Below are 25,345 nucleotides of genomic sequence, written 5' to 3'. Positions count from 1 at the left end.
TTAAATTTAGTCATCTATATCGTTGGTCCATTTACTTAGTATACTGAATATCTGCTTCCAAATTTCCAACTACCAGTGAAAGTTTGAGCTTCGGAAAAATGCTTTTCACATTTCATTGCTGCTCATGGGTGACCAGAAAGGTATCGAATTCTCTTCTCAAGGCACTTGTGTGTATTTTTTTTAGCACAAGAATCCTAACTGAATGCTTAATTCTGATCAGAATCAATAGAATTACTTCAACTATCTTATCTTACCAAATCTACTCTTGTTTGTTAATTATGCTCAAAATTCTTAGCTAATTAAACAACCTGATATTCTCTATCTAACGATTTTCTGTTTCTCTTTTTTTCCTTTTTAATGACTTTCACACCTTCTCCATACTCCTCATATAATATATTTCATCTTTTATATTAATTTGAATTTAAAAATAAATATTATCATCTTCATACCTAACAATTTTAAGCTAATTAAATCATAGATTCTACTTTTTTTGAATGAAAACATATAAGGTCAAAATCGTCAAATTAAACTTATTAAGCATTCAGTTATAAATATTTATAAAACAATATAAGTAGGTTTAGCATTAAAATTCATACATTCATATATATATATATATATATATATATATTTTGGTTGTGTTCATTCTCTGTTTTCCTTGTTACATATTGGTTTCGAGGTGGCAAATATAAATCAGGCATTGTATTGCTGTTGTTGCAACTTACAAGAAAACTATCATTACTCCTCTGAAAAAACCATGATCAATCAAATTCGTGACCTAATGGTAGGACTTTTTTTAAACATGACTAGATGTATTTCATGGGGGGGTGGTAGGAAGTAAGGATGTAGGACATACTACATATGATGACTGATCATAACAACAAATAAAGCAAGATAATCTCCCAGAATCTACCAGTACATTTTCACAATTTGTTAATTAATTGGTAGTAGGTGCAGTTAAAGAACCATCAGAGGAGGTCCCTTGTGTTCCACTCAAGCTCTAGTCTTGTTTTTTTTTAAATGTTTTGGAGTCACGTTCAATTTTAGAAGACCCATGCATGGACTCTAGTTTTTAACAGTTCTATAGAAAGCACAAATAAATAAGACGACAATCACCAAAATCTCTGCCTTGCTTGAGAGGAAAGTGCCCTTGGAAATGGCCCTGCTCTTATTAATTAATTACTTCAGACACCATATGTGTTATGACACCGTAGCCACCAACTTCAGCTTCAGCTGCTCTATGATATGTTAATAGTGTAGAAAGTTACTCCATCAATGCAGCATACTATAAAAAAAAGGGTAAAAAATTTTATATCTAATTTTTAACAAATATGCCTGTTTTCCTCCTTAACCCTCAATTCTCTCTATCGAAAGAATAAAACAAATGATTTTTTTGATCTGTCTTTTGTTTAATTATATCAGGGCATTTTGGTCATTTCCTCTATTTCCGTTAATTTTAACGGATTCCGTCACCTTTACAATTTAGTTTAAAGTACGGAGTGTCGTGTTGTATATTTTGAAACTACATGGGACTTTTCTGTATATTAGGTTTCCTGCATGGAATTTTTTTGTATTTCACCCTAAAAAAAAAAAAAGAAAAGTCATTTCTCCATCCTACTTTCAATACTATTTTTGGTAAACTTAATGTTGCGTTTGTTCCATAATCTTGGATGCCACACCAAGACCTCTCCCAAGTGACTTTAAAGTCTAAGTACTGATCATTAAATTCACAAGACAACACGTATAAATTGACGGGAAGAATTGATTTAGTACGTTTAGGCCTAAACGGATCGGGGGCCTCTCCAGTTGAACTTTTCCGTTCAGTCGCATAAATTAGTTCAATTTTAGTGTAAATCGGTACAATCTTGATCGAAAATCTTATACACATTCCGTAACTGGACAAAACTAGGATTAGAGACGTCCCATAATCCATTCCACGCGCGCTTAAAATATTCGGCAGAATTCAACGCAAATGATGATATCGCGAGCCTTCGTGGCCAAAACAAAGAAGAGAAGGATAGGTACCATTAATTAAGCCCAAAATCAAGCATTAACCAGTGCTTGAAATTTGCTCATCAGCCTATGCATCTACGAAGAAAGAAGATTGTCTTTGGTAGCACTCTAAAGTTGTTTTCCAACCACAGTTGGTCGAAGGAGGACATCTTTCTAAATTTGCCCTTCTACGTTTCACTCCCTCTTTAAACTATACCATCGATCTACATCAACTAATCAACCAAACACTCTTATCACCACCTTCTCTACTATATAAACCAGGTTTCAGAGGAGCTGATCGAGAACCACAAATGGCTGCTTCTAGTCTACCATCTTTGAGTAGTAGCGCGATGGGCATTTTCGTTACTTTGATGGCGCTGTCTCTTCTCCTTCCTCAGCATGCACTGGGCATTACCCGGCATTATGAGCTCAATGTACGTTAAATGGCAATGTTGAAAGAACTAATCAGATTGCATTCATTTTGGTTCTTCATCATCATCATCATGTATCTTTAAGTTGTTGACATCGATCTTTTGCAGATCACCATGCTTAATGTCACGCGGTTGTGCCACACAAAGAGCCTGGTGGCTGTGAACGGGCAATTTCCAGGGCCTCGCATTGTTGCCGGGGAGGGTGATCGTCTCCTCATCAAAGTCAACAATCATGTCTCAAACAACATTACCATCCATTGGTACGTATTTCATCTTCCTATACCCAGTTCTTCAACTCGTGGATAATGTAAGGTTTATGATCGAAAAAGAAAAAGAAAAAGAAACCTCGATCGATGATGGTTTTGTGTAAAACAGGCATGGCATTCGGCAGCTTCGAAGCGGCTGGGCTGATGGACCAGCGTACATAACACAATGCCCGATACAAACAGGCCAGAGCTATGTGTACAATTACACCATTGTTGGCCAAAGAGGAACTCTGTTCTGGCACGCTCACATTTCTTGGCTAAGAGCAACTGCATATGGTCCTCTAATCATCCTACCCAAGCATCACGTCCCGTATCCATTTGCTAAACCGTACGAGGAAGTCCCCATCATCTTTGGTAATTAATTAACTACCCATATTTTGCAACAAAAATTTACTGCAACAAGGAATGAGTTTCCAGACTCTGAATTAACGTGCAGGTGAATGGTTCAATGCCGACACCGAGGCCATAATTAGCCAAGCTTTACGAACAGGTGGTGGTCCAAATGTCTCTGATGCCTATACCATCAATGGACTTCCAGGGCCTTTGTACAATTGCTCTACTAAAGGTATACTTTTGTGTATAATTAGTAATAATAATTAACAACAGCTAACACATTGATTATTAACTCTACATATACATATATATATATATATATATATATATGTTTTGGACAGATACATTTAAGCTGAAAGTTAAAGCAGGGAAGACTTACCTTCTTCGGTTGATCAACGCTGCACTAAATGACGAGCTCTTCTTCAGCATTGCAAACCACACTCTCACTGTGGTTGAAGCGGATGCAAATTACGTTAAACCTTTCGAAACAGATACGATCCTAATTGCACCTGGACAAACAACTAACGTTCTTCTCAAGACCAAGCCCCAATTCCCCGCTGCCACTTTCCTCATGCTGGCTACACCATATTTCACAGGAGCTGGAACCTTTGACAACTCCACCGTCGCTGGTATTGTAGAATATGAACTGTCTACGTCACTTAATTCCGCTACTGCAATTTCAGTGAAGAAACTCCCACTCTTCAGACCCACCTTACCTGCTCTAAACGACACATCCTTCGCCGCCAATTTCTCGAATAAACTACGCAGTTTAGCAAGTCCACAGTACCCTGCAAATGTTCCCTGGAATATTGATAAACAGGTCTTTTTCACAGTTGGCCTTGGAACTAGTCCATGTGACCAACCCCAAGGCTGCCAGGGTCCCAACGGAACCAAATTTGCGGCATCCGTCAACAACATCTCGTTCGTACAACCCACCACAGCCCTTCTCCAATCTCATTTCTCAGGCCAATCCAGTGGTGTTTACAGCCCAGATTTCCCGTTCAACCCATTGCACTGGTTCAACTATACTGGAAAACCACCGAACAACACCATGGTGGGTAATGCCACCAAAGTGCTGGTGGTCCCTTTCAACACCAGCGTGGAATTGATCATGCAGGACACCAGCATTCTTGGTGCCGAAAGCCACCCTCTCCATCTTCACGGATTCAACTTCTTTGTAGTTGGGCAAGGATTTGGGAACTACGATCCAAACAAGGACCCCAAGAACTTCAACCTTGTGGATCCCATTGAAAGGAACACCGTTGGGGTTCCGTCCGGCGGGTGGGTTGCCATCCGTTTTTTAGCAGACAATCCAGGTTTGTAGTTTGTATGAATCCTAGTTATTGATTGATTGTTTCTTTTGTCCAGAGGGCTCATGACTTTGTTAACCTGTATCTGTGCAGGAATGTGGTTCATGCACTGCCATCTGGATGTTCATACAAGCTGGGGTTTGAAGATGGCGTGGCTTGTCTTAGACGGAAAGCTTCCCAATCAAAAGCTTCTTCCACCGCCAGCAGATCTCCCAAAGTGCTAATAAATTTGTTCTCTTTTTTTGGCCTTTTGATCTCCCTATTCAGGTTTTTTTGGCGTTTGTTTGTTTGGATAGAGTATTATTTGAAATATTATTTAGAATAATTACTTTGTAGTACTTTTTGTGATGTAATGTATGCGAGATAAAAAAGTGGTTGGAAATATAAAAAGTTGAATTGAGAAATGTGTTTATGATGCAAGCGAAATATTATTTGAGATATTAGTTTCCTCCGCGGCTTTCTAATTCTAACGTTCGTTATCGAGGTTCAATCTCACTTTTCAGTAAAAGAAGAAGAAGCAAAAAAAAAAAAAAAAAGTCCAAAATAACATTTTACCAATAAAAACAACGGGGAAGGAGATGACACCAGTTTTATCACTTTAGAAAATAAGAATGAAGGACATGTATTGTATGTATAACAAACCACAATTCTGTTCAATATAATTGAGCATCTCCTTGTTTCTTAGTGAACAAGATAAAAGTCCCTCACATGACTCCAAAAGTTGCCGGCTTTTGGAGTTACTGTGGGATTAGGTTTATTTGCGTAAATACTTACTTCTGTAAAAAAATGTTAGAAAAAAAAAACTAGATAGAAGTCCCTCAATTTTTATAGCACTGAAATTGTTTAGAGTACTTTTTTTTTCCTGTTTTTTTCACGTCGAGGATCAATTCACATGTTATGGACCTTTTTCGAGCCCAAACAGTTAAATAGACATTTGTACAAAGGTCCATTCAATACTAAGTCTCTTTTTCTTTCTTTGTTGGATGAAGCTAAATCCACACCTCCACAATTAAATCAGCATTCTTATAATTAACCAAGATGATCAAAGAGACGATAGCATTTATGAGGTTTAATTGATAGAAACTTTTTCAATAAAGAAATTACCCTTTTTTGTGAAAATCAATGGTACTAATTTGGATTTAAAATTTACATCGTTACGAATGGTCTTAAAATATTTCATATTTTTCTCATTCACTTTGATAGCATTTAAATCGAAGAAGCTCCCCTCCAGTAATAGGGTTAAAAGAACGGAAACAGAAAAAGCCATGGAAGAAGAATTCTACTGGCCGGAAGGCACCTTCCACCACATTCTCTAATCTCTGTCAAAAAGAAAAAGCCCAAGTCGCTGTTTTGTCTAAGGATTTGTTGACTGCACGGGAGACAATCCCTATAATGGAGCTTGATGACCAGTACTTTGAAAACAAGAATCTTCAGTTCTTGAGCTGCCTGAATCCAGGCACCTGCGAGAATTGTAGAGAAGTTAAAAGCGAAATTCCAAAAATATGTCATAACCACTTCAGCAAGATACCAAGAACCAGGTGGAGTGCATATACAGGAGTTGAGTCTTAATGACTCGGCTTCATTTCTCGACGAACAGATCAAAATAGCTGTGAAATATGGTGTGGAAGTGATCAAACTCAAACTTTGGGATTAAAGATATGTCGTCACTGAAAGCGTCCTGCAAGCCAAGTCATTAACAGGTTTACATCTTTCAGGGTGCAAGTTTCAAAAGCCGACTAATGCAGAACCATACATGTTTAATAAAATCCGGTCTTTGCATCTTGTGGATGTTTATATTGACGATGAGATGTTTGAAGACATTCAAGGTCATCAAGCTTCACAGCCTAAAAGAATTTGTTTTAAGTTCTTTTGACCAGTGGACTGAGGATCTAATTAAGCCTCGAAGTTGATGAACCAAGTCTTGAAAATATTGAGTTGGGGTATTTGGGTCCACCTTGTCATCTTGCATGCATCTAAAAATCTCACAAGCTTATACTCCCTCCCTTTTTTTATAACTGACGTTTAAGGTTTTGCACACCAATTAAGAAAAGTTTTTCATTGTTTAAATTTATACATTACTTTCCTTTTGTACCCTCATTAATTGTCCAATTCACCCATATTTTCTCTTACTAGAGTACTAAATGGTGCTGTTTTACTAGGCCAAAAGCAATGCAAACTAACTAGGAGTAGTAATTAAGAACCTTGTATTGGAAAAGAGAGATAAAAGGGTAAAATTGTGAAAAAATAATTAATGCTGCATGGGATAGTAAAACGACAGATAAAAGTACTTAAGAGCAAATTTCTTAAACGTCAGTTATAAAAAAAGGGAGGGAGTATCTAGATCGTGTATATGTCCTGGAAAAAATCTTTGATAATTTGAAAAATGAATTCCCACATCTTGGATTACTATACCTCGATTCAGTGTACGGATGCGCAAGAATCAACGTAACAAGCCACTCACTGAAGCACATTCGTGTCTTCCCAGGTGAACAGCCAATGGAACTAGAAATTGATGCTCCAAACCTCAAGCCAATATTTTCAACGTCAAAAAGTTGCTTAAGTTCAGGTAAATCAATTCAGGGATTCCAAACCCAATAACATAGTGCTCAGATCTTCCTGTGAAAAGAGCTCCTCAAGTTCAGGTAAATCAATTTAGGGATTCCAAGGATGAAAAGAGCCAAAATCCATGTCAAAACATGCTCCCTGCCTGAGTGCACTATCCATCAATGTGCTGTCTTACCTTAATCCGAAAGAAAAGGCTCAAATCACTGATTTAACCAAGGAATGGTTGAGAGCATTGCAGACCAACCATACACTGGAGCTGGATGATTGGTACTTGCAAAAGAATAATCCTCTCTTTCGGGACTTCTCCCATCCAGAGGACTACTCAGGCTGTAGAGAAGGTAAGGAAAAGTTGTGTAATTATGTCAACAGCACTTCGCTAAGATAATGAGAAGAGCATATGAGGAATTGAATCTTGGTGTGGGCTTTCAAGGGATTGCGATTTGGCATCTTTTCTGAACAAAAAGCTTAAAATAGTTGTTATAAAACGTATGAAGGAGGTCCAACTAATTATGACAGATGGTATACTGAGCCTAAAAGCATCTTGGAAGCTAAATTATTAACGGTTTATAATCTTAACAGGTGCATGTTTGAAAAGCAGTTGAATGCAAGATTCCTGTGACACAGATGATTTGGTCCTCTGCATTCTCATAAGTTTTACTTTCTATCCTGTCTTTCTTCATCTCCTATAGTGAGATCATTATAAATCGATCCCTTTTTGGGAATATTTCGATTCAGTCTAGATAGGTATTTCATGGTGTAACCGCAGTGTAGTTGACATCCATCGTGTACTAGGCCTTGACATTTCCATGCAATCTCCGACTAAGAAGTTCAATGAAGTATGTGTTTGGCTGCACTAGGGACGTTTATACTCCAATTTAAACTGCATGCACTATAAGACATAATTCAAACTTCAGTCTCATGAATTGCAAACTCATTCTTTACTGTTTTGAAGTGTTTGCTCATGGTCACAATTTGCCTGAATTAATGATTTGAATTGGTTGCTCAAAGTTTAGTTCACGAGTCCTTTAACAATCCAAAAATGTTTCAGCGTGTCAAGAATTATCTACAAGCTTTTAGCTCCTAACGAGAAGACCTTGTTGGTTTCATTCAAAAGTAAATTATTGGCAGCTGTTCGGTTTGGCTACACAACTAAGATGGTAAATCTTTATTCCTATACATTTCCCGGACTGCCCTATGATTCTTGTGATGCGAAGGTTATTTTAATCATCAGGAGCAGAAAACAGATAGAACACATCAATGCTACACTTCAGTCTTCAGCTGTCGCTGTTGCCGTCCATGGAGGGCGATGAAACTAAAGCTGCTTTGTTCTTCTATCCAGCAATTTAAAGGTAACAACAAAGGTCGTCACCAAAGGCAGTACAATTATTGTCTGATTCTGAGCGTAAAACACATCAGACTTTGAGTATAACATACGATCCTAATGGCCAACTAGCATGAACCTACAGATGAACAACTGCCCTCAAACTTAAGGCCGACATCAACAGGGCTTACTTCATCAAGCCAACTGTAAAGCTTAAATTGCCAAATGGAAAGACAGAGCCTATCTGTTGTATTCTCATAAAAAGAAGTTCAACATTGTATTAAAACGGGCATCCATCTCTTCCAACAACTCAGAAAAAAGGTGCTGCAGAAATAATGGGAAAGGTGGAAACAAATAGGCGTCCATCAACCTCTTGAAGTATGGGCCAACGTTGCTCTTTAATGTCTATTTCAGATGGTTCGTGACCAGCCAATATGCTGGGGAAGCTCCAACGTACTACCAGTACAACTGTCTGAGTTGGGGGTTTTCAGTTTCAAATTTCGAACTTTAAATGCGCGTTAGACATGCATTCGCAAAGCTAGACAAAAAGTTCGAATTCTACCTGCACAGTGGATGTATTCAAACTTGTTTCCTCATTAAAGACTAATTTACAGTCTAATGCCATAAATGCCCCGGAGACTTGAGACATCATATACTGATGTGGAGCTTGTACGAAAAGGTCAGAAGAGTGGTAAAGGATTATCAGAGTCAACCCGAGGGAAAGGACAGAGAGCGCAGAGGTATTCAGATCAGCCAATTAGCTGATAAGGATGAAGTGGCTCCCAATGCTCCCTGAAAGAGGAGTGTGCAAAATCCCCCTTTTTTTTTTTTTGGGGATCCAACGTCAAATCCACGCCAAAAAGAAAAACAAAAAATAGATTTTTTTTTTTAATGTTTTGAATGAATAGAGAACTAGTTGTTCAAGAAGAATTTGACGAGCTCCATCAAAAGGAAAGCATGTTAAAGACCACAAGCAGCAAAATGCATTAAATCCTTTAAGTAAAAGGAAAGCATCAAGACTATCTAAAATAAAGCCCAGAAAAGCATCAATCTCTGAAGCTGAAAACAGCATAAAAAAGCAAGAGCAGTGCCTTAACAATATGAAATAACAAAGCCCTAAAACTAATGAGAGCTCAATATTAGCTTCAATCCGCTCCCTTTTTGAATTTGGTAGCACATTACAATTAAGCATAAATTGAAATCAATCCTAATACTTGACAGCTTTCTACTCATTATCTGGCTTTGAAGCTTCCTTGATTTCTTCAGTGCCATCATCCTAAATCAGAACCAGAAATAAATTTACTCAGCCTAAATCATCAATTTGACTAAATAAACAAACAAACAAAAGAAAAAGAAGAAACCATTACCTGCATGTCTGAAGTCCACAAAGTAAGGTTATCACGCAAAAGCTGCATTATTAAAGTGCTATCTTTGTAAGACTCCTCCCCTAGTGTGTCCAACTCCGCTATTGCTTCATCAAAAGCCTAACCACACCAGACATACAATAAAACATCATACGTATTATTGATCTCAACTGATTATTTGGACATGCAGCTAACTTCTCACTTGAGAAATCTGGAATCAGTGTCCACTGCCCATAAACAACAAGAAAATAGAATAGGCAAGACAGAAACTGACATAAACAAATTGTTGAAAACTCATCACAAACCTGCTTGGCAAGATTACAAGCTCTGTCAGGAGAATTCAGAATCTCATAATAAAACACTGAGAAATTGAGGGCCAGTCCGAGTCGGATAGGATGCGTGGGAGCAAGCTCTGCGTTTGCAATATCCTACAAAGACAGGAAAAACATTTTTTTCACTTCACCTCACCAATGAAAATTTTCAATTTCTTAACAGTTAGCCAAAAACGAAAACCATCCTCACCAAATACATGCTAAATGCAGGAATAGAAAAAAGCTCTCTTTATTAATCCATAAGAAAACCAGGAAAGAAATGCATTCTACCAACTCCTACTAGCTTCAAATGCGCATGTAAACAACTTGCTTATCTTAAACCAAGAACAAAAGTCACACATCCTGAATTACATGAATGCATAAACGATATACTTCAAACTAGCTTCAGATCGGTTACGGAAAGTCAAAGGCAATAAAATAATCTTATTTCCAGTCTACTAATAAATAAATAAATCCATAAATATTAAACTGTTGAACCTAACAAATGTACAGAGAATAAATAAATAGACAAATGTAAAAAGAAAAAACCTGAGCCGCCTTGTAAGCCGAGAGAGTGTTCTCGGCGGCTTCCTTTCTCTCGGCTCCAGTTTTAAATTCAGCTAAGTAGCGATGATAATCGCCCTTCATCTTCAAATAAAACACCTTAGAATCTCCAGTGGCAGCGGAGCCGATAAGTTTGGAGTCGAGCAGCTTCAGAATGCCGTCGCAGATCGACGAAAGCTCAGACTCAATTTTAGATCTGTAACTTTTAATAGCGGCCACGTGTCCTTCGTTGCCACGGCTCTCCTCTTTCTGCTCGATCGACGAAATGATCCTCCAGGAGGCTCTCCTAGCGCCGATCACGTTCTTGTAGGCGACGGAGAGAAGGTTGCGCTCCTCCACCGTCAATTCCTCGCCGCCCTCAGCCGCGGAGACGACTTTTTCCATGAATTCTACCATCTCTTCGTATCGCTCAGCCTGCTCGGCCAGCTTTGCCTTGTAGACATTCTCTTCACGCGGTGAAGCCATTGGTGAGTTGGGGAATTTTAGAGAGAGAAAGTGTGAATTGTAGAGAGATAAAGTTAGAGTGTGTGACCGTGTGTGTGAAATGGAAGACGAAATCGAAGAGCGGTTTTATGGAGTCCCCCGTTTTAGAGTATTTTAATATTATTGTGATTTGTGGAGTCCCCAAAAAAAAATTAGAAAAGAGAGAAATAAGTGGAAGCGTATTTGGAAAATTTTGGGCTTCGACTACAAGCCCAAACCAATAGATATTGATCATGGGCCTCAGGACGGGACTAGTTCTTTTCCTGGAAGCGTTAATGTGGCCGAAAAGAGAGTCCTCGAAAAGTCTTTCTCTGAGTTTTTGTTTGGATAGTCAATTTTTTTTAAAAATTTTTGCTTGCACTATAAATACATCTTTTAATCACTTTTTTATTTATTCAACCATTTTTCCATTTCACATACAATGCATCATAAAAAAGTTGTTACAATATTATCCAACAAAATTTTCAAATAATCTCTTATCTACACACACTTACTCGAATGAGATTAAAGGAAAATCAATGGTTCAAAATCATGTAAGTTTATATTTAGCTTTAGTCAAAGTATATATTGTTGTGTTACAGCAATTCAAATGCAAATTCAAAATAAATTGCAGTATTATTTCAAAAAATTTTAAAATGTATAAGGATTATCCCAATTTGAGACTTTTCAAACACCCAATGATTTATTCCCACCTAAATTTCCTTAACTGCACCATCCTAATAACAAATTGGCTCTGTTTGGATTGTAAATTATTTGAGATATTTTTACTGTAGCACTTTTTGTGATGTGATGTATGTGAGATAAAAAGGTAATTGGGAAGATAAGAAGGTGTGTTGAAAATTGTAATGATGATGTAAGCAAATAAATTTTGGCAAATAATCCTCTATCCAAATACCGGCATTTACACAATCTTCACATCTGCTATTTCTTATTGTTTTTATTTTTCTTTTTTCTATTTAAAGTAATTTATCCAACTTTTAGCATTTAACTTTTTTTTCCCTTACTTCATTTATTCAAATTCTCTAGATTTTCATGGCACCATTTTAAACAACATTGGCGCCAATGGTGCTAATTATTCATGTATGACCAAAATCTGAAGCGGACGGTGTCCCTTTGTTTCAAATCATACATTTAAAGGGGCAAAATGAACTAAAATGTTACTTTAGTAGCTAATGTGAGACTTTGTTATAGTCTAAGAGCATCTAATGTAATTTGGTTGAATATATAGAGTTAAAAATTAATATATATGTATCTAATTATATATATAATATTTAATTTAATTAGCTAAAACTTATAATAATGATATTATTAGTTATATGCATTATATAATGTATATTAGTATATGTAATATAATTAATATTATCAATTATACTAATAATTATACATGTTTACTAATAAACATTACTAATTAGTTATACCAAATTTATTAATACATTTATACTAAATTTCTAATTACACATAACACAATAACACTTTTTTCTTAAAAAAAAAGCACAATAATGACTTAGTGATTGTATTTGTGTTAAAAGTTAAAATTTGACTACTTTAATTGTATTTGTTTCATCTGTTGGATTGTATTCAAATAATTTTTGTTTGATTGTTTTTATGAGTTTCAATTGTAAAATTATAATAAATAATAACTTGGTGATGTGTTCATATTTTATTATTTAATTATTTACTAAAATTTGAATATAATAAAACTATATAACAAATTTTTTTAATCCTACAAGTGCTCCCGTGGAGGAAGTGGGGCGAGGGTAGCGGAGAACGGGACTGGGGCTGGGGGAATTAATGGCGACGGAGCGGGCGGGAGAGGGGTCCCAGCCCCGCCCCCGTTGCCATCGCTAAGTTCCCACGAGTTAATCATTGTTTTTTTTTTCCTCCGGTCAAGCTTAAGGGCGAATCGTTCTTCACGCGCAAAGATTGTTGCAGGCCCATCAATGGACGATTATTGCATTGACCGGTAACAATGATGCAAGGGCGACTTTGGGTTCTCGATTAGTACAGAGTCAAGAGTAGACTCAAAACTGACCATAGCCATTTGCATCTTGGGGCCGGCAACGTTTCACCCATTTTCTTTGTTTTTTTTTTTCGACGTTATTTAATTTTTAAGGTTGAAGTATACATAATTCAATAGTGGATAATCTTATCCACAACCAGCCAGTATCATCCCTTATAGGATAATCTTATCAAAGGAGGGATATACCTAAACTCTGGGGACGTGGAAGATGTCAAACGATGTATATACTATCATAATAACAGAAGTGTATATATTGACAATCTATATAAAATTAATTCGATCATAATTTAATTGCATCCAAATATATTGACTAGTTAAAAATGTGATGTTATTTTTAAGCATCACATCGTAGGTAATTTTGCTATCTTCCTAGAATTTTGCAGTAGGTCTAACTGGCTCTTATTTGGATGCATTTTAATGTTTGTTAGATACTTAGATCATCTCGTTTATGATAGAACCGACCTTAGTCGACTTCCAATCTTCTCTTCTCTATGCTATCCTTTGCTGCATATATATATATATATATATATATATATATATTCCTTAGCTCATTTCTATCATCCGTGGTGATAGTTGTGGACTCAAGTCTGGCTACCTTTGCTCCAAGAACTTCCCCTCCATCAAGAGTAGGGCTGTCAACGACCCGGATCCGGATCGGATCCGTCAAATTTATCCGGGTATGGGTAGGGATTTAATTCCGTTACCCGGACCCGAATTCGGATCCGTTTTGTCAAACAAAAAACGGGTCGAGTATGGAATATAGTATTCCGACTCGTATTGGACCCGGATCCGGATATAAATAGATTAATAATTTAAAATATATATATTTATTAATATAATTTGATTAGGATGATGTATTTGAGTAATCAATATAATTGGACCCGGATCCTAATCAATATAATTTGATTACGGTGATGTATTTGAGTAAGGTTAATTTGATTTCTTTTCTTATTTGATTTTTTTTGTATTAGTTAGAAATTAGTTTATAAATATATGTTTTTTTCTCATTTTTGTTAGGAATTATAAATTTTGTTAGTTTTTTTTTTCGGGTAGACCCGGATCCGGATCCGGAACATAGAGTAAAAGACCCGTCGGATAAACGGGTCGGATGCGAATCCGATATAGTGTGCCGGGTCCGAGTCTGGAATAATGAATTTCGGCCCGGACCCGGCCCGTTGACAGGCCTAATCAAGAGAATCCGAAGAGGACCCTGATTATGTTACAAGAAACAATTATGGTGGTTGAAACTTGCCCAAAAAAAAACAAAGGGAAACAAAAAAAGTGGTGGTTGAGATTCATGATGGGTGTTCTCGTAGTTCACATGGTCATGCCTTCCACTGCTGGGTTGGATTTTTGGCGTGGGGCTTCCAATTTATCACTTTGTTTCTTGATAACCTTGGTCATCCTCCTCCATCTCCTCCTTTTCCAACTCTTGAACAAGTGGAGAATGCACTTGGGATTGTGTTCTTGTCCTCTTTTGCGGTATATATATCGTAGTGTTTATATATCATATATGATGACCACTTGGACCTCAGGAGATGCAGAGAAAGTTAGAGAGGAGCAGGAACAGGAACAAAGTTGCATGCATGGTTCCTACTTCCCAGCAGAAAGCAATAGAATATGATAATGCTATATATAGTTAGGTTTGACTGAGGATTTTTATAGCTCTGTCAATTTCGAACCGTATTTTGCCATCGACCATTAAGTTTGGTGAATTTCTATTTGGTCCTCCAAAGTAGACTGAAGTATCGACTCAGCCATTGAAAGTGCTTTAAGTATCAATTAAGGCCTTTAAAATTGAGAATTTGGTTTCAAATCAATCCTTCGCCTTTTGAAATTAACATTTGAAAGTGATTAAGTAACAATCACGGCCTCAAAAAATGAGGATTTTCCTTCTGCATAAAAACCTCCCTCCCATTGCTTTAAAGGTCGTGAGGCATTTCAGGCTTCTCAATATAACTAATTTAAAGAATGTGTAAAACTACAGGCTAAACATTATTGTAGAATTAGTGATTAGGAAATTAACTTCCGTCTGATAGATTAGGGTTCAATCTTGACCGACAAGTTTGATATAAAAAGGGTATGGTGTAGTGGGGGGGAAAAAAGTATTTACAAAAAAAAAAAAAAAAACTAAACACCTAAGTAGGGTAAAACTTGCGTTGGATGCATGTTGTAAGCTTATCCTTTTTTCCAATATAGTAGTAGCATATTAGCATGTCTTAATAGGGCTTGGCTATTGAGTATTATTGATTTAAATTGCTTTCTCTTTCTTACTTTCTGTGCATTCGGGCATTAGAACTTCAAGATTGCTGCTTGTTCAAAAACTCGTCTTTTTCCTCCTATATATAGCGTATAACTTGGAGTAGATCAGACGCAATGACCAGATGACAAGCATAGTAGGTATAAGAAAACGTACCTGACATTTTAGTGTAAAAGTTTCTTTTTTGTTTTCCTTTTCAAACTTAGCACATAGAAGCTCAACTTTATTAGTTATTTCTTCCATCGCAAACAAACAGAAAACATCATCCCCGTCTACTTGAGAACGTCATCTGCAATTACTTGAGCTTTTTTGGCAGTTGAAAATTTCTCAAATTCCATTGCATCTAAGATCTAAGATACAGCAGAAGATAGTAAGGGGATCATTGTTTGGTGGTTCTGAGAAAACCCTTAATGATGTTTTGAAGTTGGTGAATTGAGATTGGAAGAGCAAGAGGCGAGAAGCAAAGCAGCAGACATACTTAGATCAGAGGAGTTATTTAGCCTATTTTATGTTATTTAGGAAAGAAATTAATTGGTTCAAAGTCTCTAGAGCTTGTGAGTCATTACTTATATTTTGAGTTGATACTGTCATATATGAAAGATTTAATCTTTAGTGAATCGTTATTTACTTATATTTTGGGTTGAAATTGCCATATAGGAAAGATTAATTTTTAGTAGTAATACCTACTTTTAGAACCTTAATGAAATTTAAGATACTTGGGTCAAAATTAAATAAAATTTTGTACTAACAAGTAACCATTTCTAAAGTTGAGAAAGCTTTAAAAATTTAGTATAGTGACTAAAGTTGAAATAGTAAGAATTAAAGGTGTTATGTTGAATTATCCCCTTCCTCTCTTCCTCCCTGATCCTTTAATCCCACACTTTCATTTGCTTAATGAATAAATAACAACAAATTCTAAAACAACCATTTCTTGAAACTGCTTTTATGCGATCAATAATTTGTTTCTTTACAGACCTGACTAGACCAAGAGGAAAATCAAGGAGATGCTATGACACCTCTCTTGGGTTTTTTTGGCTGCAAGTGAGGTTTGAACTCCCCAACTACAGTCCAATAAGGAACTTAAATCCCTCCCTGGTGGCCACCGAGTTCAAATTTTAGGTGAATATGAACATACACATAATTGCTTTGGTACATTAGGAGACGAAAAATAAAGAAAAAGATCATTCTCCTGCAGGCAAAACTTTGGATTATGGTAAAGAGAGGAGAACCAATCAGAGGTGGAATGTCTCTTATGGTTTTGAATTCGGTTTAAACTTTGTCATTACCGCTTGCCCCAAGCCCATAGTATTCCCGACAACATTAAAAACGACAAACATCATCCCTCAAACAAGGACAATCGTTACAGTAGTTATTTTAATATAAATATTTTTTTTAACATATTTTTTTAATTATATTTTTATTTTTATCACTTTTATATCTCACATAAATCACATCATAAAAAATATTAATAATTATTTTAAATAATCCTATATCCAAACAGTAAGCCCAAAAGCTAAATATTCAGAAACAGGTAAATTGAGACTGAACAACCCCCCATGTGCTAAAATTGGTCGGTTTCTTTAGTGATCAATGATATCCACAAACACCTCAATAGGGATTTCACACCTCACAACGACCCCACCAATTTGATCTTTTGATGATATTTCTTCCAAACAAATATATTTTTTTGCAGTCATTTTCTCTCTTGGAATGGTAGCTAATGGATATCAAACTTTCGAAGTTCGAGAAAATTTCAGAAACTTGCACATTGAGCACGAGTCAAACAAAAAAGAAACTTTGTTTAAAAAATTCTACGAGCTTAATCACCTACAACAAGAATTGTTTCAAATGATCAACTTTAGAAGTTGCAGATTGTTAAGAAACTTGAACATTAAGCACGAGTTAAATGACTTTGATCAAGAAATGCTGTGGCCTTAATCACCTGAAATAAATTTTGCCTCAAAGGATCAACTTTAGAATTTTGAGATTACTCAGAATCTCCCACAATGAGCACCACTTTAAAAAAAAAAAAAACCTTTGATTAAGACATGCTATGAGCTTAATCACCTACAATAGCCCCTAACAAGCAACTCCTATGGTAACTGCTTTCAAATTTTTACTCGAGGTCATCATTTCAGGCAGGTTCTGCACAGTTGTACGAAATTAGTCTGGTGTAAGTTTCGACAAAAAAAAAAATCACCTGCAATAAAATTTGCTTCAAAGGAAAATTTTTAATTGGTAATTCATACTGATTTGTTATAATTAATAGTGGCTTGTTTCATTAATTACTTAGTGAATCAAAATCCACAGCTAATTTCCGATCAATACTTTTGTTTGCCGCTTGTTTCCTCTTTCTTTATCTCCTCGTCCCTGGTTTCGGGGTTGTCAAGATCTGATCCAGGTTGTGCGTAACAAAAGTTTCAAACATAATGCTGATGTAATTTTATGGCAAGCCTTTATAGAAAAATTAAAAACCCATGAATATTAAAAGATATTTATTGATTATATAAGCACATCTTCATCTAACATTCTACCACACTTCTTTCAAATAATTTATTTATTGTGATAAGCCACAAACTTACGAGGTTCTCTTACATATTTTCTCCTAATCCTAAAAGGGTTATCTGTGACAGGAGAAATGATTAATAGTTAACACTAATACTAATTACATACGTACTTAGTTAGAACTAGGGATTAACCTATCAAGCACCGCATTAACTCATTGCACCTATGATTGACGTTCATGCGTTAACGCAATTAAATTGTGTTTAGCTTACTATATAAATACATTTAAACACAGTAATTATACTTCTGTGTTTAGATATTTTTTAAATTAATTATACCTTTGTTTTAAAAGACTAACACCTGAAATTTTTATTAAAGAATATTTATTGAGCGCCGTCACTCATCCCATGAATTTCACCATTTTTTTTAATAAGCGAAAGGAGTTGAATTTGAAATTATTTACTTACAATTCCTTCCAAAAAAAAAAAAAAATCTAAATCTCAAGAGCTCAATTGATAACGTGTCGCGTGTCACCTCATTACCCAGTCACATCGCTAATCCGTGAAACCCCACCAGTCCACCGCATAATTTATTAGCGCCCGGTCCCTACTACTACAGTCGAACAACACTTGAACTATAAAGTTTTTATTCCCTTACTAGTAATTGCAATCTTGTTCAGAGCTGAGACTTCAAATTGGACATTTGAGACACAATTGCTATATATATGCCTTTCTCCCTCCTCATTTTCGTAACATTCCTCTTGGAAAGAGTAATCTCTTCTTCCTTCTTGGTTGCTTGAGAAATAGCCCAGATCAAGAAATAGGCAGAGAAGAGAAGGAACAGAGCGAAAAAGAAAAAGAAGATGTCATCTTCAATTGTGAAATATGCTTCTCAGGAAACTAACAGCACCCATGAAGATAATAAAGAGCGGATTGATTTGCTACATGGGTCTGATCTAACGGCTCCTAATCTGTCTCTCCCAGCTGAAACCTTACTCCAAGCAGCCATTTCTTTGAAGGATAAGGTATGCAGTTCATTAAAGATTAAATTTTTATGTAAACATCACTGGGATGGTTTATTTTTATGTGTATTATTGTTAGTTGGTTGAGATGTTTGTTGAATGTTGGGTGGTTGTGGCGGGCAAATGATTAGGTGGTGCAAGTCACATGGCGAGGACAATGGAACGATTATGGCAATACGGATCCAACTGTGTATACGGGTTTGCTGGGAACAGCTTTCACCTGCTTGCGGGCGTATGAGGCTACTGGTAGTCTTCAGGACTTGAGCTTATGCACTGAGATTGTTGATACTTGTGCTTCCATTGCTCGTTCCTCCACCAGGTTAGTGTAAAAATTCAATCTTTGTAGTGGATAAGTACATGTTTATGTTTGATGAGTATGATTAAGATGATGACATGGAATTTTTTAAGCATTACTCTAATATAATATTTGACTAATTTTTAAGGTACTTGAAAAGTTTGTAAAAAGGGATATGCTGAGAATCTGCTCTGACTGGCTCTGCTCTCTATTTAGATGAGATGAGATGAGATTATATATCCCATCGCAAATATGTCACTGACTCATCTAAGTTTTTAAATGCTTAGGATATTATATCATACATAACAAAAGCGTGAGTTGAATTTAGTGGATGATTCTCATGTCTCAAGTGTTGAGACATTTTGAAATTTTTTTTTTTTTGGGTATGACATGGCTAAACCTTGGGATGTATTGTTGGAAGACAATTTTAGAAGCGACAATTTTTCTCCGAACTCCTAAGAATGGAGGTAAAAGATCATGAATGTGGTCCAAATATAGCTAGCATATGGGGTTCAAGTTCAAGATATATTGATGTTAAACAATCTTCTACTGTTGGACTGTGGGATTCAAGTGTCAACCTAAGTAGAAATCTGCTGATTTAAGACTCAAGGACTGTAGTTGTCCGCTTCATTTTGATGATCATTTGCTTCTTGCTTTTTTCCTCGTTTTGTAGATCCCTTGATGATATGTGGTTCCCACTGTAATCCCATGAAATTGTATTGGAAAAAGAACTCATATTCATGTTGTGGTTATTCTTGCGCTTCCTAAATTCCTTTTTAACTGCTGAGGACTGTATTTGATCTTTGATGCTTCAAGCATTGAGGTAAAATGAGAGGAGGGAATAGGGAAAGGAGATTCCTGGGACACTGTCAAAACCATGGTCACGGGAAAAAGGACTAATTTGATTCATTGGATTCCACATGCAGGAAACTTAAATTAGCTTGATAGAGATAAAGTTCATAAAGCAATGATCATTTTCTGGAAAGATAAGAAAGTGAAGAAGAAGGAAAAAAAAAAAACTTAGATTTTGGGCAAGTAAAAGCCCATGGAATGAATGTTCTACTGAGCTCTTGCCGTTTGAGTTATATATCTAGTCATTTAAGTTGGTACTTAGTTTGAAACATACATGTAAGACTTTGAGATTCAAGGATCGTGTTAAACAGTGATAGTGATTTACCCTCTTTCTTCCTTGGACAATTGTCATTAAAATGAGATGTGTATGTAATATGTATAAATATTTTTTCCATTATTAAAAAGATACCGTGCAACTTTTTGAAATATCAAATGCATAAATGTACAATTACAGCCTTATCTTTGCAGCATACAAATTTACAAGATCTTTTGGCTGTAATAAAAGTGAAGGGGACAGGTTTAATATCTGCTGCAATATCTAAAACCAAGTATGAATTTATATATTGCTGGGCTATTACCCAAGGAATCTTGTTTCTGATTACGTCTTCGGGAAGCTTTTGATTCACTCATTGCTTTCTCATTCTTAAATCGTGGAAACTGTGTTTGGATAGAGTATTATTTGAAATAATTACTATAATGCTTTTTGTGATGTGATGTATGTGGGATAAAAAGTAGTTGGGAATATAAAAAGGTGGATTGGGAAATGTGTTTATGATGCAAGCAAAATATTATTTGGGATAATTTAGCAATCCAAACACATTACATCTTTATTGAAAACTGTGGACCAGGCACTTGACTTTTCTGTGTGGGAGAGGAGGGGTCTATGCTCTTGGTGCCGTGGCTGCAAATTATTGTGGGGACCAGCAAAAACGTGACTTATATATGGACAGATTTTTTGAGGTATCAGGGCTATAATTTGCATTTCTTTTCCCTTGTCCTTTTGCATTCAGTGATCAAGCCATAGTAATATGAATTAACTACTTCGGTTTGGCAAATCTGTGCTGTTGGTCAATGTGTGCGTTTAAATGACTGGTGACCTAACTTGTTCACTTATGATAGACCAAATATTTACTCATCATGACTGCTGCATGCAGGGAAGCATTTACCTGATATGAATCTTTTTCCAGGATACTTTGTGAAATTGCACATGACGATAAGATCATAGTTGATTATAGCTCTGACAGTCTAATTAAAAGATGATTTCAGGTTACTTTTGGTTTTATTCTAGTGTCATACGAAAGTCAATATTTATCAGCCAGATTCATCTATATGATTTTAGACAAAGACATCTCATTATGCAAAAGGTACTTTTATCAATTGGTTTTGTCAACATTTGGAGGATGGAACCTGCCATCTTTTGACTGACAACCACCTTCTTAGAAGTAAAAAATTAGATGTCAATGGCGGAGGTTTATGCGAGAGAGTTTTAAACTTTACTTAAAACCACTAGGTGGGCTAACAAATCACTGCAAAATTTTTTCAAAAGTTTGTCATGAGGATCCAACAGCTTCTTGGCTTTCCAGATGCCAGCATGTCTTTATTAACAGAAAAATTTTTCCCTGCTGTCTGTCACTGATTTCAAGTCATAGTATGGATGAGAAAGATTATGCAGCTTTGAACAACTGGCTGAATTTGCTTTTATAGATAAATGGGTTGTGTCTGAACCCACTGTGGATAAAATGATTGAAAAGTTTAAGTGGACAATGATGATAGGCCTCCGTCCTCAGGTTGATTCTTATGTTTTGGCGTATCTAGGAATCCATGTAGATATCTTAGCTAACAAAGTAGCTTCTGCATGGACTCAGATCTGACCCAAGGGAACCAACTGGCTGGGGTAGGGTTGAACTATCTCTCTGCTGGCATTAGCCCTATCTCATGCCTCTGGCGATTAGTAAACTTGTGCTAAATCCATGTAATCCCAACAACTTTGAACATTTAATTTGTCACGTGTGAGTGGCATTTAAAATCCTCCATCAAGTTCTAGATGCTCTTGGTGGTGCTGATGTCTAAATGTCCAAATGTTTTGGTAGGTGGCACAAGAAAGAGCCCTGCCTGTTGGACCCGAGGAAGGTGGATTTGGAATGTCATATGATCTACTCTATGGACGTGCTGGTTTCCTGTGGACTGCTTTGTTCATAAACAAGCACTTGGGAGCAGAAGCAGTCCCTAGTGATCTTCTTATGCCAGTTGTTGAAGCTGTGCTAGCAGGGGGCAGGGCAGGTGCTTCTGATAATACGGCCTGCCCATTGATGTATAGATGGCATGGAACAAGGTATTGGGGTGCAGCCCATGGCCTTGCAGGGATATTGCATGTGTTACTTCACTTCCAAGCCCTTTCTGCAGATGATATTGAAGACGTGAAAGGGACCTTAAGATACATGATGAGCAATAGATTCCCTCGTAGTGGGAATTACCCTGTAAGTGAAGGGAACCCAAGGGACAAGCTGGTTCAGTGGTCTCATGGTGCAACTGGCATTGGTATCACCCTTTGCAAAGCATCAGAGGTAAGGCGTTTAATATCAGACTGAAATATTCCAAAGATATATTGTTACTGTCAGACAAAATTGGTTAGAGATAGGTGTCTGTAAACTCCTAAAATTTAAATGTCAAAAAGAAGTTGGCCTGATATCAGAGTAAAGTGATCTAGAAAGACTAGATGGGGAGACTAAAAAATTTTTGCCAAGCATGTATACAGTTTGTTAGCATGCAAATTGGGAAGAGCGTCTTTAGGGATTTCAATATTTACAATGTCAAAAAGTGGTTGTCTTTTGTGTCCCTGGAAAACGACAGAAATGAGCCCTTATCTTGCAAATTGAAAATGTTATGGTTCTCAAAGTGTGCGAACAATGTAAGGTTAATGATCTTCTTTCCTTGGTGTGTGCAGGTGTTACCAAATGACCGGGAATTCCGTGATGCTGCCATTGAGGCTGGGGAAGTTGTGTGGAAGAGTGGGTTTGTCCAGAAGGTAGGTCTTGCCGATGGTGCTGCTGGGAATGCTTATGCTTTTCTCTCCCTCTATCGTCTGACTGGAGAAAGCATATATGAAGATAGAGCAAAGGCATTTGCAAGCTGCTTGTATCATGATCAAAGAAATGCGCCAACTTCAAGTCCTTCTACTGGAGCAGATCATGCCTATTCTCTTTTCCAAGGACTAGCTGGGGTTGCTTGCCTATGGTTTGATTTGCTTGCACCTGAGAAGTCCAAATTTCCAGGTTATGAGATTTAGACTTTTTAGCTCAGAAGAGCTGGAATGTGAAACGTAGTGTTGCTTACCCTGCAACTTCTACGTTCAGCCCGGCAGCGATCTGAACAATGGAGAGAACTCTATATTCTTGAATAGACTACATATGATACTAACTTCGTGTATATAATAAGTTTATAGCATGACTCAAAACATCGTGTGACCGGGAAATCTCCTCATCTTATGTACAATTATGTCCTGGCAAACTTTCCCCCGCATGAAACTTCCCAATGCCAACGTAGCTTAACAACAATCTTTACCATGTTGTATTGGTAGCTGTAACTCTGGATTCGATCTCGACCTCTCTCAAAAGGCCATCACATCTTTTTTGACATGTTACTTAGATGATGGCTTTACTTATTGTGAATGCTACTCTTCTTATAAATTTGTTGCGTTGTCCGTGATGTATTGCTTGCCCAAATTTCTGCTATCTTAGCCTCTGGTATGTGGCATGATTTGCAAGAAATGGAGTTTGATCCATTGAACTGAAGCTTACGTGCTTCAATTGTAAATGTGGATCCTTATTGTAACATAAACTGTGTAGATGAATACATCCTACAACAGACATGCCTCGGACAAAAATGTCAAGTAAGCCAACCAAGATTGCTGTCTGAGATGCACTTAACATTTGGCCCAGCTATCGATGGTAGGTACCCTGGAGGTTCCCTCCTCCTTCAACACTGAATGATTGCCTTGACAGGAAAAGTCTCCATTCCTTGCAAGTTGCTGCGGTCCCCATTCGTCCTCATGCCTGCTGCCACCAAAGAAAAAGAAATAGCGGATGCTAGAAGCAATCAAGGAACCATCTTGGTGGAAATTCCAGGACAAGTAATTATTATTACTTGAGCAAATCAAGCTATGGATTGCTCGTTTATGCACAGCTTTTTATTGGTTGTTGTAGTTTGACTTGTGTTCTTATCCTCCTTTTTGTATTCATCAGCCTCTCAAACGTGGAAAAAGATGGGGTGATTTGTGAAAGGGGAATGTAGTCCCGCACAAGAGCATAAAGACAATTTGCATTAAATTGTTAAGACAAATTTCCCCCCGTGTTGGTTCCCTGTCATAATTCACTTTCCAGTCTGAGAAATGAGATTCAGTGGCGTTTGCATTTCTTGATGGGAGCGTTAATGGTGGGATGGATTCAAAGGTCCTCCTCGCAGGTTAGCGGCTGAAACATCTCTCCGTGAAAATTGATTCCCATTTTCGATTGTGTTGTCATGCTCACATGTAGTAAGTAGTCTCATTTTTGCATGTAATCGTTGCATTTGAACTCCACCAGTGAGTGGATCGGATGAGCTTTAGGTTTGCAGTTTAGGCCTTGTTCGCGATTGATTGTTTTAGATTTTACAAAATCTGACGATAGAAACTGATCAGAGAATCAGCAAAAACTACTCTTTGGTTGATTATAGATTTTAATGTTTTCTAGTGATTAAAAATTTATCATCAGAATATAAAATCAATCGAGAGTATCACAAAAACTGATTAAAATCTTTGATCATTTAAAATAATTAACCGAGATCAAGTGCTAATTAGAAAAATAGTGAAACTCGGTTCTAGCTTGACTTTTATTGATCTTGATTGAATTAATCGGTTCTTGAGTAGACATGATCGGTCTAATTAAAGTTCAGATTTATTAGAAGATTAAACTAGTGCTATGGTTGATTCACAGTCGATCTAATTTTCAAAAGATTTCATGTTACCATGTGAGATCAATGCAACAAATCACGATTTGTTCAGATGACAACTTGTTCCATAGATAGCTCTTTTTTGAACCCCTATTTTAGGCGGGGTGAAAAATGATAATTAAACTAGTTTAATCTTATAAAAATTCATTAGTCGATACGTGAAGGAGTGAACTCCTTAGCACTGTTCTATTCACGTTGAAGTTTAAATAGTCTGAGAATCAAATTCCAAGTCCACCACGTAGCCTAACTCTTGCGTTGTCTTTATCATAGCCGTCCAAGTCGTTTTAAAATATTAGCCCTCTTTTGTCCCTTCTTTCTCTTGTGAAAAGCAATCGAATTTGCGTCCGATTCCTCCTAAAGTGTAACCCATTGGAGAATTACGTGCACCATGCATATACCGAGTACAAGTGTTGAGCAATAATATAAACTAGTTCTTAAGTCACAATTTGATTCGTTTGCAGTTAACAAA

General features: G+C 36.7%; 3 protein-coding genes across 4 annotated transcripts; 2 read left to right on the top strand and 1 right to left on the bottom strand.

Annotated features, from left to right (window-relative positions):
* Positions 1 to 2,528: 2,528 nt before the first annotated feature.
* LOC113778421 (laccase-17-like) lies at positions 2,529 to 4,604 on the top strand. Of its 2 annotated transcripts, none has more exons than XM_027323827.1 (5): positions 2,529 to 2,680; positions 2,796 to 3,040; positions 3,123 to 3,251; positions 3,361 to 4,335; positions 4,423 to 4,604. In XM_027323827.1, exons 1-5 carry the CDS (start codon positions 2,535 to 2,537, stop codon positions 4,551 to 4,553), a joined length of 1,626 nt encoding a protein of 541 aa, XP_027179628.1. In that variant the 5' UTR covers positions 2,529 to 2,534; the 3' UTR covers positions 4,554 to 4,604. The 2 variants fall into 2 exon arrangements, with proteins under 2 accessions (XP_027179628.1, XP_027179627.1); XM_027323826.1 differs by having other exon boundaries at positions 2,535 to 2,684; positions 2,812 to 3,040.
* Positions 4,605 to 9,175: 4,571 nt separating this feature from the next.
* Positions 9,176 to 11,032, bottom strand: LOC113777508 (14-3-3-like protein 16R). Its single transcript, XM_027322622.1, has 4 exons — positions 10,440 to 11,032; positions 9,885 to 10,007; positions 9,583 to 9,699; positions 9,176 to 9,491 (listed from the first exon to the last, which is right to left on the bottom strand). Exons 1-4 carry the CDS (start codon positions 10,917 to 10,919, stop codon positions 9,441 to 9,443), a joined length of 771 nt encoding a protein of 256 aa, XP_027178423.1. The 5' UTR covers positions 10,920 to 11,032; the 3' UTR covers positions 9,176 to 9,440.
* Positions 11,033 to 18,377: 7,345 nt separating this feature from the next.
* On the top strand, positions 18,378 to 23,595 carry LOC113778170 (lanC-like protein GCL1). The gene is made up of 5 exons (XM_027323469.1): positions 18,378 to 18,746; positions 18,875 to 19,062; positions 20,739 to 20,850; positions 21,981 to 22,454; positions 22,835 to 23,595. The coding sequence occupies exons 1-5, from the start codon at positions 18,585 to 18,587 to the stop codon at positions 23,174 to 23,176; spliced, it is 1,278 nt and encodes a 425-aa protein (XP_027179270.1). The 5' UTR covers positions 18,378 to 18,584; the 3' UTR covers positions 23,177 to 23,595.
* Positions 23,596 to 25,345: the final 1,750 nt, after the last annotated feature.

Source organism: Coffea eugenioides, chromosome 7 (assembly GCF_003713205.1).
Source record: "Coffea eugenioides isolate CCC68of chromosome 7, Ceug_1.0, whole genome shotgun sequence".
Taxonomy (NCBI): domain Eukaryota; kingdom Viridiplantae; phylum Streptophyta; class Magnoliopsida; order Gentianales; family Rubiaceae; genus Coffea; species Coffea eugenioides.
The sequence above is the reverse complement of the archived record's forward strand: the minus strand, read 5'-3'. Positions and strand labels throughout refer to the sequence as shown.